Source organism: Phyllopteryx taeniolatus, chromosome 4 (genome assembly GCF_024500385.1).
Source record: "Phyllopteryx taeniolatus isolate TA_2022b chromosome 4, UOR_Ptae_1.2, whole genome shotgun sequence".
In the NCBI taxonomy this organism is placed as follows: domain Eukaryota; kingdom Metazoa; phylum Chordata; class Actinopteri; order Syngnathiformes; family Syngnathidae; genus Phyllopteryx; species Phyllopteryx taeniolatus.
The window spans coordinates 29,507,612-29,522,820 of record NC_084505.1 but is presented as its reverse complement, the minus strand read 5'-3'; the positions used below and the strand labels follow the sequence as shown (position 1 = coordinate 29,522,820).

Sequence of the window (15,209 nt, the reverse complement as noted above, 5' to 3'; positions counted from 1 at the left end):
ACAAGGAGAGGTGAGTGTTGACCGGGCGTTGCATGTTTGTAAATGAGGCTGACACGGTTTCCAGACAAAAGAGATTCATTAGCGCTCATTAGACAGTCAGTTGATGGCAAGCCAGTAGTCGGTGGCGCACCGAAGACGTCGTCACGCGGGAGGTAAATGGGAAGGCTCGGCCGCGGCTCGTGCTGGCAGAGGCGGCGGTGGGATGGCACAACTGCAATCTGGATGGCCTATGTCTTGGAAATTTAGGATTTGAGAGAGATTGCGGTCAGAATTGCAAATCCCTCCATGTGCAGCACACGGAACATTTTGATTGTGAATTATAATGAACAATTCCTAACTCACGTATGTTCGAAAAAGACATTTGCTGATATTGATATTTGATTTTTGGAACACAACTGGGAAGTTTTATATCAATAAAATTGCTGATCTGTGACCAAAGGGATAATTCATGAAATCACAGTTTTAATTTGGAATGGGAGAGTTACTACCTTTCCGTGATTGACCGCAGGGGAAATTAATTATCAATTTATTGTTATTTTTAAAAAAAGAACGGATGTGAATGGGATGGGAGACTCTCTCTTTGACTGTTCTGAATGTTTTCCATGCCGATGCCCGAGCAGTTGCCCTAACATGGATGCCGTAGCTGATGTCCTGCCTCCTGTCATTCCAAAAACGACAACAAACCACAAACTAATTGAGAAGAGTCAAGTTGCACTCCGCTTTGCCTCACCATCCACACATACAACTGAATTTCAATTTCCAATAGACAGCAAGCGATTGAATCCAGAAGCAACAGCGCCTCTGCTGGTTGCAGCCAATCAGTGCGCTGGATTTCGCTTCAGTTGTTTCGACCTGCGGTTATGCAATAATCACTTCCTCACAACTGACCAAATTCTTATCAATAAAGCCATTATAATGACCAGCTTTTGTTTCAATCCAATTTTCAACCTGATAGCTCAAATAAGAAGGTAGTAATTATTTGAAATGTCTCCCTTTCTTGCCTCTAAATGCTAAATATTCCTCTTGTATATCAAGCATAAAGTGTCAGGATTATTCAGGCTTCCCTAATGAACAGCCAAACAAAGAACCTCCACTCCAATTGAGCGCTGGAGCGTGAAATATCTTTACCTAAATTAAAATAATTACTAAACACACACAAACAGTAAACAATTGCACACACCCTGTCCTAATTTTCAGTCACACGCACGCTCACGAGAGACTGTCCCACTGTGGGAGTGAATCATATTTCGCCGCTTCTCCAATCATTTCCTGGACAGAAATAGCAACATGTCATTCAATCAGGACGTTATAGGAGCTTTGAAAATGGGTAAATGAACATGAGAGTCTTTTGAAACAGAGTCATTGATAATTAAACAGCCGAATATGAGCTGAATTAACTGTGTGTGTTTGTGTGCGCGTGTGTGCACGTGTGTGTTTGATTAGAAACATGGCGGCGGCTGCACGCCGGGAAAGATTGACAGCAGCGGCAGCGCTCTGACTGCGAGGAAGGGGGGGATAGAGGGAGGAAGATGAAAGGAGGCGAAAGACGAGTGCGATGAAGTGGAAAAGCTGATTGTTGCCGGGCGCGACACCCGTGCTGCCGTTTGGTGTGTCACAATGTGTGAGCGTGCAAGTTCTTAGCTTTTGCGACACTTCTGTGTGTCTCCCTCTCTCTCTCTCTCTCTCTCTCTCTCTCTCTCTGTCTGTCTCTCTCTCTCTCTCTCGGTCCAATCCTCTCCCACCAGAGCTTGTTGAGCGTGGGGCTGATGTGTTGCTCAAATCTAATTGGAAACAGGCTTTCATAGGCTTGACATGGAGATGAGTTGCCAAATCCTTTCAGGCCCACGGCGCTGTACACTGACACGGCAGGACCATCCTAGACACTCTTAACGGCTCTACGCTGCGTTCAAAAGAACCGGGAAGGAGGACTCGCAAAGTCCGACCTTAAAGTGTTCCGAGTGGATGGGCGGCGACGTTAATAATGGTGGTGAATATTTACTCCAAAAAAACAGCCTCGAGAATGGTGTTAAGAGAAGAATGTGTGGTGAGAAGACAAGTATACAGCACACGTTTCAGACTAAAGCCAGCCATGTTTTAGCCATGCCCAAAAAAAATCAGCAAAACTGAAATGCTGAAAACCAGTTTAACTAGCTACAGCTATAGCTCCGCAATTGAGTACTACATCTTTCTCAGTCTGTGCACATTTTCAGCAAATATCTTCAAGCACGTGTGCTGTTCTGTATTGAAAAACAAAATCTCCGCATTCACTTTACAGGGTCTTTTACTATATTCATAGCGGTAAAACCATAACGAGTTTTGACTTTGAGCAGCTTTCAATTGAATGGAGGACTCAAAGGTTCAACTTGCCAGTTTTCCAGAAGGCGGCACAACATAATGCATGTTTTATGTACATATGACACATGAAGAGAAGTGTTAGTAGAAGCAGGGCAACAGTCTGTCTGATGAAAGACACAACTTTTTTTTGTTTAAACAGACGGGTGTGTTTGTGTGAGCCTTCCTGGTTTCACTCAGACTGTGTCTACGTGTGTGTGGAAACGATGTGGTGGGGTGGTGAAGCACAAGAGGATTATACCAACAGTGGCGTACCTCAGGGAGCAGTGATGGGTCACCGAGCTAATAGTGGTGAGTCGCACAGCGCCTGCGCAAAGGTTGGATAATGCCTCCGAGAGAGATGATTGGTGTACGGCGTAACGCCAAGACTATTCTGAGCGTGCCGAAACTTAAAAGCCACATTTGATGTCACTTGTTAAGACGTGAGAATGAAGTGGTGGCAAGCTGTAAGAGAATTTTTATCAGCAAGAACCACCGAAGTGACGGAACATTAATTGTTCACAACCTGCTGCATGGAAACGTAGAGCTGAAAGTACAGCAATGGCACCAGCCTCCTTCTGACCTTTAACCCATTTTTATTTAAATTGTGTCTTCAGTAAGACTACGTGCATGTTTTCAAACAACACAAACATGCTTAACCACTCATAGGACACTCATTGAAGTACTCCGAAATTCAATATTCCAACCCAGGCTATTTACCTCAGGACATGAGGGTTGTTTTTACGTGTGTACTGTTGTCGTTTAATTTTATGATTACAACAGTATTGTATTGAGTGATATTTGCGTACAAAGTGAAATAGGTAAAAATTCACCACATGGAGGGGTTTTAGCAAACACAGACTACCTGTGTTAGCATTTAGCACATATAGGTGGACCATGGGAGTAAAAAATATAAACAGAAGGAAATTTGGTGTGTTTGCACATGTCAAAGAGCTCTGAAAGGTGATTAAATTGGCAGAGTAGTAATATGAAAAAAATAAAGCAATTTCAATCAGGGCCTCACAAGCCCTAAATATGATTCCGATTCCCGAGCATCAATCATAAACAATTTAATGACGAAAGCTAAATGAGGACTTTTCAAGCAAAATAATGCTCTTTCCAATACTGTAGCATGTGTGAGATATTATCAGACTGATATTTTACTTTTTAATCTTTCTGTATTCTTCTGTTAAGTTGACCCATTTGTAATTGTAAACAAAAGTATTACCAAAAAAAAAAAAAAAAAATGCATTAAACTTACTCTGCAGTTTTATTTTTTTCTTTCTCAAAAATAAAAAAATGACATATGTACTGTGGGCGGCACTGTGAACGACTGGTTAGCACATCTGCCTCACAGTTCTGGGGACCGGGGTTCGAATCCCGGCCCCGCCTGTGTGGAGTTTGCATGTTCTCCCTCCGTGCACTCCGGTTTCCTCCCACAACATGCACGGTAGGTTGATTGAAGACTCTAAATTGCCCGTAGGTGTGAATGTGTGCACAAATGGTTGTTTCTATGTGCCCTGCGATTGGCTGGCGACCAGTTCCGGGTGTACCGCGCCTCTCGCCTGACGATAGTTGGGATAGGCTCCAGCATGCCCGTGCAATACATGGATATATGTATTGCCCAGTTTTGTTTTTGAACGTGGGCGGAGTATTAAATTGATGATCGTAGTTGCGTAGTTCTCTGACTTGATCCCCATGAAGAGTATCAATACCCAAAGTGGTCCATTTATATTGAACAATAAAGAAATAATTCCTTCCAGTCACAGTTTTCACACCATAAAATTACTTTCAAGACAGAAAGGCGGATTCATAGTGCTTTTGAATTTACATGTAGTGGAGGCAATTGAAGTAAAGCAGTCGTTTGGATCCTTTTCACTTGTCCAGATAGATGCAGGCGGTATCAGAACATTTACCAACATCTCTCCCCGCCCCGCCCCAAAAAAACTTTTTGGACAATAATCTGTCACACTGAGCCATCGGGAGACTTTAGCGCACGACAGGCTCAAAACCACGACACCGCCATAATCCGGTCAGGGTGAGGCGAAGGAGTGCATTAAAAGGCGTGCACGGAACTGATCGCTATCACAGTCTCCGTCTTTGATGTGCTGATGAAAAGGACGTGCAGGATCAACTGTGCTTGTGAATCTGAGACTAACTAGCTGCACGCTGCGCCACCAGAACAATGGCTTTACTTTCTATCCACATTCCATTCATCCGCCACTTGCAACGCTGACTTTGTCTTTTAGCACAATGTCATAAAGCTTTTCATGCTGATCATAAAATATGGCCGTGAAGCAACAATCCGGTATGTGTTCACTTTATGTTGGTGCTACACTGACTTGGAATAAAGAGAACGCCAGTTCTGTTATTACCAATGGTTATCCCAGATAGCCTACCTCCCCATTATTGGTGGACCAGCCGGGACGCCGCTTACATTGAGCGGTCAGTGCTAACGTTAGCGTTGAAAGTTGTGCCAAGCTTGCTCAACGCTAAAATGATTTCAAGACATGATGTTGTGCGGTAGTGTTTAGCACAAACTTTAGGTGAAGCCTTGAATAAAAAAATAAAAAACAGTTTAAAAAGCAGAGGACTGTGCCTTGAAATTACATGTGTCCAAAACACGAACTCAAAATGGGTAGCATCAATTATATTTCCCTGTCTAATGGTTTGTTTTGTTAGCGTGACTACTCAAACATTATCAACCAATTTTCGTAAAACGGTATGGAGGGATTGTGCAAAGGCCAAGCAAGAACAAGCATGACATTTTGGTGCAAATATGGATAAAGGTGTGCATCCAACTTTGGGAGAGAGTATTTTATTTTGATTGTTTTGACAATGTACAATTTTGGTTCTGATCCAAATTAAGATTGTTTTGCCTTGGCGGGGTTCTCCGCTCTGCTGAGTGCCATTCTAGTCACATTACGTTGTTTCATTTAAAAAAATTCTAAATGAATTGAATCCAGCCCATTCATTACAAGTTTGAGAAAAATGAGGGAGCTGGAAAATGAAGTGACAAAGCACTTTGTTGGCCTCATAGTATAATTTCTTTGTATTTGCGTGGGAAGAGATAGAAAGAGTAGATGGGCTCAACTGTGCCCTATAAGTTTCACACATCGGTGACATGAACTAATGAAGCCGCAGAACATGATGCAAAAATGGAGCATACAGAGGAAATGGATAATTGGGATAGAGAAAATAAAAAAATATGTCACTGATGCCATTTGAGTAGTGTATAAAAATTAAACGGCAATAATGAGGGTCGAAAGGAGAAAGAAGAATACAATGATTAGTGTCATCTGAGAAGGAACTAATGAAGTAAGCGGTGCCCGTATGATCCCACTGAATGGCAGGTTTTGCCCTCACGAGTTATTACGCCACTCGGCTCGCTTTTTAGACAATCGGGGGAAAAAAGCCAGCGCAAGACAAAGTGAAGACTTAAGGGGCTGAGCTGGTAATGGATAGACAGCAAGTCAGTAGGTGAGAGGAAATGAAAAGGCAGCTGAGTAACAGAAGGAGGAGGAGGTGTGTGCGCGCGCGTGTGTGTGTGTGCAACATCACTCTGGCTCAACATGTCACCAAAATAATAAATACATAAAGGTCAGCTGTGACAAGACTATTGATCCCTTAGGACAATTCCAGTGGCTAAATCACAGTTAGAAAGTGTAGAAAGTGCCGCGGCGCACACCGGCGAGACGTGCAGTGACAAATGGACATTATGAAGTCGCAATCGCGCACCCGTACCCAAACTCATTTTATCCGCTTGTGCCTGCGAACTTGTCCTCTCACTTTCTACCCGGAGCTTCCGATCACAGGTGAAGATGAGAACGTAATGGAGATTTGGATCAGCGCTGATCTGTCTTTCAATGTCTCAATCCAGACCGTAACATGCTTGATCTCCACCACCTTGTAGGAATGGAACTTCCCAAACAGTTACCTTGTCGTGTGGGAGGAGCCAAGATTCTGACCCAGGATCCCTGAACTGTCAGGCAGGCGTGCTATCCACTAGTCTTCAATGCCACCTTTCTTAATTGTCTAAATGGAAATAATTTATTGGCACAGTCAAGGTGGGGAAGGACTCAAGTTTGATGGCGCGAGGATCTCTTATGGTTGCTACTATTTTGTAGATGATGTTGTCCCGATGGCGTCATGAAGCTGGGACCTTCAGCTGGAGCAGGTTGCCGCCCCGGAGGATGGAAGTATCTTGGAATGTTTTGGAAGAGTTGGGGAAAGCTGAGAGCAAGATTAACAGACAGATGATCTGGGTGGGTTAAGAATAGAGTCACCTTACCACGTTGTGAGGGTCCACTGTGGGTCCACCTCCTTGGTGAGGTGTTTTGGACATGTCCGACCAATAGGAGGCCTCGGTACAGATCCACAACGTGCTAGTGGGGCTTTGTCTCACAGACCTCCTGGGAAGCAATATAAAGTATCGGATAGTGTGGTAATACTGATCAAAAACAGAATTGTGCAAATGATGTAGAGTGACAACGATGACTACAATAATAACGGCACTTCAAAGAAGTCACAAAGAAACGCAACTGGAGCAAGTTAATGGCGAGGGGAAAGAAGCACTCGGGACGTCTATTGGTTTTTGTGTGCATTGCTCGATAGGGAAGGACCTGGAAAAGCTGTAAGAATATTCGCTTACGTTAACAAATTTGCTTCTTGACCCGTAGCAATCTCCTCCGACCAAGCCTCACGGAAGTCTCCTCGATATCAGAGCTCGACAAAAGCCACAATAACGCAACTCTCCAACACAGATGGAGAAAAGTCATCTCACAGTAGATGCGAATCATGCATGAATTCTCCCTCAATCTGCTCATTCAACCCCCACCACCTTTATTTCCACACTGCCAATCCTTTCACCCTCGCTTGACACTGCAGTGTTGCCGCCTCATTACTGTGAAAAGTAGCTCGCAGATCATTTTTGTCCCTGTGGCAGAGAAGGGGGGAAAAAAACCAGGAGAGGCGGTCGGGGGTGTCCCATGTGATGTATTGTGCCTGATGAGCACTCACTCTCCTGCACGATTGGCAAGTATGATCGACCGTCCACGTGCATGCTGTGCACGTACGCACATACGTCAACGTGATCGTTTGATTGCACGCGTATGAAGAGCGCAGCCGCGTATGTACGTCGAGGTCATCGTTCACCTTTGCAATTGCGTCCGTAAGGCAATGATGGTGATTAGGTGTGATCATCAACGTTAGATGCCAATCTGTTGGCCTCGCTTGGCATGTACGGTAAATCGTTTCCCACCCTCGCGCTGAGAAAAAAACAAGTGGCTATCTAGAAATCTTGTCAAAGCAACGTCATTAAGCTTCAGTGTCACCATGTTTCTCTTTGGCGACCTCATTGAGACGGAAGCATTTTTCGCAAATTATGACTAATCAGTCACGATATCGCGACAGGGTCGATTATAGATCAACTGATGTGTTTTAACCAGCTTTGACCCCATTTATTACACTCCTTCAAACACACATTTTTATCATTATAAAGGTTTTGATCAGATCAAACAAATAGCTTTTACCCGAATGCTTTTTTTGTCCCTGTCACTGTTAGTCGAATTCACCCGACCTTCACTGAGCCAAGGCACATATTTTACATTAGAAAAATCTATTTTTCTGTTGCGTGAATGGCAACAGGTGGATGCGCAGATTTATTGTGCCTTATGCTATCTAGTGGAAGAACATCTAATTGTTCTGCCTGTCGCTATACATCACTGGCGTAGAGAGATGAAAAAAAGATATATTAATTGCAGTGAATAAATAATGTCTGGGCCAATTACGTACCCCTGATGATCTCCCTGATCACACTAATGTGCCGCAGCACATTGGTTGAGAACTCCATCCATCCATCCATCCATCCATCCCTCCATCCATCCCTCCATCCACCCATTTCCTTGAGCGATTCTCCTTATTAGAGTCACGGGTGAGCTAAAGAGCCAGGTTATGCCCTGGACTGGTCGGAAGTCACAGACTAAAATATATAAACAATAAGATGCAATAAATTTCATATGAATAGTTAAAAATGTGTTTTGATTGGCACTTAAAAATGTCTTGATTTACGTCATGAAGCGACCCGAGAAAGGATACTGGAAATACTGGATGACATTAGATGGTGCAGGTCTCCCTAATGAAGTGCGCAGTGAAGTGCGGCATATAAGCTTTGGGCAAATTAGCATAGTGACTCTACTGACTTTCAATTTTCCAGGAAAGGCTGCAGTTGTTGAACTGAATCCCTTGGAACATCACATTCGTCTTAACAATTTGTTTGATTTGAATATTGCTTCTCAAAGTCCTTCAAGATGCTTCATCTTCTGCTCTGTATAGCAGAGTACTTCTCCATGAGTCTCACACTCCACGAACTAGCAGTGTGCGACTGTGCGTCCTTGGTGCGCAGAACAGCAAAAACAGCAGTCAGTGTTGTCGCTGCAGTCGTCACCCTCTGTCACACAGAGGACCCCTGACATGATGCCGCTTTCATTGCGGCCCCTCTGCCATGTGGCCTCCAGTCACTTACATCTCATGAATAATCCATCTCGACTCCCGCGTCCCGATGAGGCGCTTTTGACCATGGACGGCTGATTCAGAGCACCAGACGGCGCTTCCTTCTTCTCACACTCGCTCCTTGGAGAAATCCCTCATTGATGTAAAACTTCTAAAGCCTATGTTGACAACATGGAGTAATTTGACCCTATAATAGCAGCGTTGGCCCTAAAAGAGCAGTACACTCACGGCAAATATTGCCTCCGTCATTGCCTTAGTGATGGTGTACCGTGCAGATCTTTTTATTTTTGGTGGACCAACCAGGACACCTCATGTTGTGCTCGAGCATTTGTGCCTGTTTTGGTTCTGACCTTGTATTTGTTGCACCTCACTTTTAAATACCTTTAGGCAGATGTACAAAGGGTCAGGAATCTTGTACGTGAAGTGATATTGTGTAGAATGGCAAATGTAGTGCTCAGAACGAATCGTTAGGTTTCCCAGGAATGTGTTTCCGAACCTTTATTGAGCCACGGCACATATTTCACATAAGGAAAGTCTCACAACACACCAACAAACAAATATGTCACAGAAAGTATATATACCTTCCTAAAAGTATTTATTTATTTATTTATTATTCATTCATTCAATATTTCTCTCAGGGTTACATCACATTCAGTTAGAGTTGGACAAAAATGAATGTCGGTATTAGCAATAATATTTCTCCAGTGTTTAAAATTTATTTTTATTTTTTTTATGTCTTGTTAAAAATCTATACTTAACTGCTGCTTTCAGTGATGCTATTGGGCATTTTTTGAGTTGCTGCCCGAGTGGCTTACAGAAATGTTTTTTTTTCTTTTTCATGTTTTGAGCCCTATAAATAAAGGTTTTTTTTACATTTATAGAATCCAACTTAGTGGCTGGACCTATATTTCTTTCTAACCACCTTTTTGCTGAATGTTTAACCCTTCCAAGATATATATACCATATGGATACCAGCAGTGCTTCAGCTCCCTTTTGTTTCGACAAAGCTACAGTATTACGGTTGTATGAAAGACAAGAGTTGCATACACAGGTTCATTGTACTTTTTTACTACATTTAGTGAAAGCGTGTTAAATTGTTCTTCCTGTCAGTGTACAATGATAGATGAACAAAGATATACTATTTGCAGACAATAGATAACTGTGCTAAGAGACACAAAATACACGTAAATCGCGTGTGTTGTTTAATTGCTGCACATGCGACGCCAGCCAAAGTGTCACTATTTGTCCACAGATTTTTGCACTTATCAGGTCAAAATCAATCCCAGTTTTGAAAAATAAACCAATCACATCTAAGGGTGGACATGATAATCAATTAATTGATCCATCAGAATACTTGCGACTGAGTGAGAGAAAGAAATAAATAATGAACAATGTGTTGAGACAGTGATTCCCAACCATGTGTCTCAACACTGGTAATTAAGACTGTTTTTCTTCAAGAGTATATCAGCTTTGTGTTCAACTAACCAGGCCCATATTTCACGCCGCCCCCCCCCCCCCCCCTCAAAAAAGCCCACGTTTTTTATTTTATTTATTTATTTATTTTTATTTTTTACGACTAACATGCACTTTATACATTTATGAGGGCTAGACTTCTATCCTTAAACTGAATATGTTGGTACTGAGTCAGGTATAAACTGTACAGAATAACAGAAAAACAACAATAGCAGCCTGTGCTAAATGGTTAGCATTTACGATTAGCATTAGTGCGCTAGCGATTACAATTTTAGGTTAAAAAAAATGCCATTCAGCTCACTCCTATGTCATGTTATATGTACATTACACAACTAATAGTGTCTGAAAAATCACTTACAGACACTCCTCTGTCATTTTTGCCAATGTTTTTGACTGGCCCAACATTGCGTCCGTCTGCAACAAATGTCTGAAACATGGACAGTGGCCAAATGGTTCCAGGCGGCGCACACTGGTTTAAGGTGGCGCAAATATGTTTTTATTAATGTCTTTTATTGCCGAATAGCAGAATTTTTTGCTTCGACCAATTTTCGTGGTCGACTTAGCTGAGTTAGCCGATTTCTTTTTTTCACAGTCGTAGATTTTTCTCATGTCAAATATGTGCCTTGGCTCAGCCAAAGTTTGGAAAACGCTGAATGATGGCATCAGTTTTGATATGAATACATAAAAAATAATTTGATATCCTCACTAGAAATAGGAACTACATGTGTTCTAGAGTCACTGTGCATGTGTCATAATTATCTGTCTTCTACTTGCCCGCTCACGCTGTTTGACCTTGTTGGCTAATTGGCTCTGTCTCCTGTTTCCAGGACGACAACTCCATGTTTTTCCAGTTCGGGCCATCGATCGAGCAGCAGGCCTCGGTCATGTTGAATATCATGGAGGAGTATGACTGGTACATCTTCTCCATCGTCACCACATACTACCCGGGCTACCAGGACTTTGTCAATAAGGTGACTAAACATGCTGGTGCACGTGTCACGTATGCGCTGATGTTATTCTAAGCATGAGGCACAAATGCAGTAGGTGAATATGCCACCTGTCTGCTTTATTATTATCACAGTGAATACGCTGCCTTTGGAAATGAATGTCAGTTCAGGACAAGTTGAGGTCAGTGAGGAAAATGAATTCATCGTAACAACATTTACTTTTTGAAGAAAGAGATTCACTTAGCTGTTATTATCTGTCGCTTTGAGCACATTACAGGAGTGCTTTCACTTAATGTGTTTCCCCTCAGTTGTACAATCTGCTGATGTGTGTGTGTGTCATTTTTCCCATTTTGTTTTCCCATTTTGTAATATTTCTCAGTTGATACATAAATGATAAAGCGGTTCCCTACAAAAGCAGCCAAAGCGGAGGACCTTCTCGTCTGGGTTCAAACCATAATTTCAAGCTTTTAAAAAAGATAAGGTTGGCAGACTCTGATGTACAGTAAATGGGCCGCGTGTTTCATTTTCTGATTGCTTTAATGGAAGAAGCAGACTGGCTGAACATTTCTAACTGCAGCTGCTCACTGAGGCTGTAGGCTCCTTATCTCCCGGGCCGAGCAAAAACTCTTAAAAGGAGATGACACCCCGAGTAATGCGGAACACCAGCCATACGCTCGATACTTCGAGAACAGACAAAGTTAGACTTACTGTTGGGTTCAAAAGAAAAATATGTAAAATACATACATCTTCCGCTGATGAGCATTTCAATGAAGTCAGCAACTTGAAACCTTTTCTGTCCAACTGATTTTTCTGCAAAACCTTCAGTGTTAAAGAAAACAGACTGCTGCTACTCGGTGACTGAAAAACATAAGCTACTAACTGATTAAGACAAAATAATTTGATTTATTTCCACCAGCAATAGTAATTTAGAAGTGTGCACAACCACAGCAAACAGATTTGAATGGAAAAAAAAGAAGCCATTTTGTGTTTGGTCTTTCCAAGACAAGACTTGAGGACATTCGAATTGACCATCTGCCATGTTTTATGTTGAAAATGGTGGCCAATTTAATCCACCACACCACCATGTCATCAGACACAGTGTCGGACGTTTTGCTGTGGTCTCCAATGACATTAACAAATTCAAGCAGTTTGGATTTCACCTTGGCTTGTAGCTGGATCCATAAGAATGCATGAACAGTACGTCATCTTGATCAAATCCATCATTGCATTTTTCAAATTGATATTTTATGGATGGTAGGCCGATAAACATCCATTGAGGATAAGGTAGAAGCCCCTTTCACTGTTTAGATGTGGTGACTGTGACAATCAACGACGTGCTTCTAAAACAGTGGCCGCCTCCTAAGTGATGTGCTGTTGCCATAGGAGCAGTTTTATCAGAACTGGAAAAAGGTTCTGCATAAAAAGAAGCAGGAAAAAAAGATGAAAAGAACGTTTTCACTCTCGTGACTAATTTCATCAAGAGACACTGACAGTTTGCAAAATTTAACACGTGTAGTCGTTGAATTGTTGATCTGATTGGCCCCTAAAGAACAGCAACAGTGTGCTTACCAAACACGAACTGTTGCAAGAAAATGAATCGGCACCCTATGGAATTATGAGGATTCTTGCATAAATAGGACATGAATTTGATCTGGGCACAAACATGTTTTTATTGAACCCATGTAAACATAAATGCAGGGTGAAAAAGGTAATCAACCTTTGAATTTAATAATTGGTTGACCTTCCTTTGGTGTCAATAACCTCAACTTAAAGTTTCCTTTAGTTGCATATCAGACCTGTAATGTCGTTCCATTCTGGGATTCTTTTCAGATCAGATTGGATTTTATGATCAAGTTCTGCAGGTGAAGAAAATACTTTTTAGATAACCGAGTTTCCATTCCGCCTGGCTCAGGTGGGCAACGACTTGGGTTCAGTTCAAGTCTGTTGCATCAGCAGTTTAAGACATTTCAGGAATGAAATCCGAAGTGAACTTTTTAGCAGAGACCAAACCCAAATGAAGTCTGTCAAATCTCTCTTATCCGTCAAGGTCCGCAGCACCATCGACAATAGCTTTGTGGGCTGGGAGCTGGAGGAAGTCCTACTGCTGGACATGTCAGTGGACGACGGCGACTCCAAAATCCAGAACCAGCTGAAGAAACTGCAGAGTCCGGTCATCCTGCTCTACTGCACCAAGGAGGAGGCCAGCACCATCTTCGAGGTGGCTCATTCTGTGGGGCTCACCGGTTACGGCTTCACGTGGATCGTTCCCTCGTTGGTGGCCGGAGACGCAGACCACGTGCCCGCTGTTTTCCCGACGGGTACGCGCACGCTACCGATCGCATCCCTTCAATTATCATCTTTATTGATGGATGGCTTGCCTTCCATTTTCTAACGCCTATAGGGCAGCAAATTAAAACAGAGATCCCACTACCGTTACATTTTACGATGACACTCATAAAACCATCTCCAATAATGGTGAATACTATAAATGTAATAAAGGCAATAAAGTCTCAATTGAAGTCAGCTGTGACTTTACAATAATGTTATGTTTAGAAAAGGGACAATGTGTCAACACACTAAAAGGCAACACAAACACTGGAAAAGGAATCAAAGAGGCAGAAAAAGTTCACCGACGTTTTCACAAAAGTCAACACTCCATTAATTTGTTGTCTTTGTTGGTGCTTTCAACTCCGTCGCAGTCCACATTTACGGGCCTTATCGACTCATAGCACAGTCCCGGCATGCCTCAGCACATCTTCACTCGCTATTGAAGCTTTTCCACGGGCAGTACCAGGGAGGTCAGCCCGGATTCCGAACCGGCGACAGAAGCCACCGCTGGTCACGCGTTGGTCAATCAGATTCATCGTCGTCGATGTAACATTCGATGTTACAATTCAAATGAGATAGCTGAGATAGCATTGCTGTGACTGTGGTGTGGATGCCGCAGTGTTATAGTCCACAGTGCTCCGTTTCCTTGCAGCCCTCAGTCTCCTCTCGAATACAAAATGCGCTTTTTTACTGCAACCAACAGAGGTTTATGCAATGTTGTTGTTTGTCTGCAAGTCTCCTTCCGACTGATGTGTTCAATGCGGCGTGTTTTTTGTAGTTTCCTGCAGTACCATTTTGAAGTGGAAAGCTGGCCCAAACTGAGCTGAATCTGAGTAGAATAAGAATAATAATAACCAAGAAAATAATAGGCTGGTTTGCTGGGCTTTGTTTTGCATAGACATCACCTTTGATCGTATTTATTTAGGGGGAGCTTTGGGGGGGGGGGGGGGGGGGGGGGGGGGGGGTGGCGGCATGTGAGAAATACCCACCGAGACATTTCTTATAATTTGATAAATAACCAAAACATTGACTGACAAGCGGCTGTAGACGGCTGCGAAAGTCTGACCCGACACCAACGTGGGCTCTAAATTCATCTGTTTCCGCTAAATTTGAAATGCGCAAATAAAATGCAAACCAGCCAAGGACCATAACCCCCAAAAATGTTCTGCTTTATGGCTGAGAGCAATGCATGCAGACATCAGCGCTTCCTCTTGCTTGGATAGCCAAGCATAACTAAATGAGCTGAGGGCTCGACTACAGTCGCCACAAAGACTCATCTTCTACAATGTTTTTCCTTGATGTGCTCTATGCATGTACATACATATTAGCATAGTAATACATATTAACGTATGAACGTTTTGGTTCAATTGAGTGCGTGACACATATTTTCATTATCATTACACCTCTTCCCAGACCGGCATGAAGATGGCCAGGGACCCCTGCTTCATTGTCTGTGGGTTCCTCCTCAAATCAACTTGCTGCATCTGTCCAATCAGCTGTTTTTTCATTTAACAAGCTCTTTTTGCGACATTGGGATGTATTCTTTTCATCCATTGGAAATGCAAATTACAGCTAACCCTGGGAAGTAGTAATCAGAGTCAAGTATGGTGAATGGATACT

At 42.7% G+C, this 15,209-nt stretch overlaps 1 protein-coding gene across 4 annotated transcripts in view; it reads left to right on the top strand.

Moving 5' to 3' along the window:
• grin2bb (glutamate receptor, ionotropic, N-methyl D-aspartate 2B, genome duplicate b) overlaps window positions 1-15,209 on the top strand; it is an 86,832-nt gene that overhangs the window by 38,856 nt on the left and 32,767 nt on the right. For all 4 annotated transcript variants that reach the window (XM_061771456.1, XM_061771457.1, XM_061771453.1 and 1 more), the window contains 2 exons: window positions 11,142-11,285; window positions 13,309-13,579. In XM_061771456.1, coding sequence (XP_061627440.1) covers window positions 11,142-11,285; window positions 13,309-13,579 — 415 coding nt within the window. The remainder of the gene's footprint in view (window positions 1-11,141; window positions 11,286-13,308; window positions 13,580-15,209) is intronic.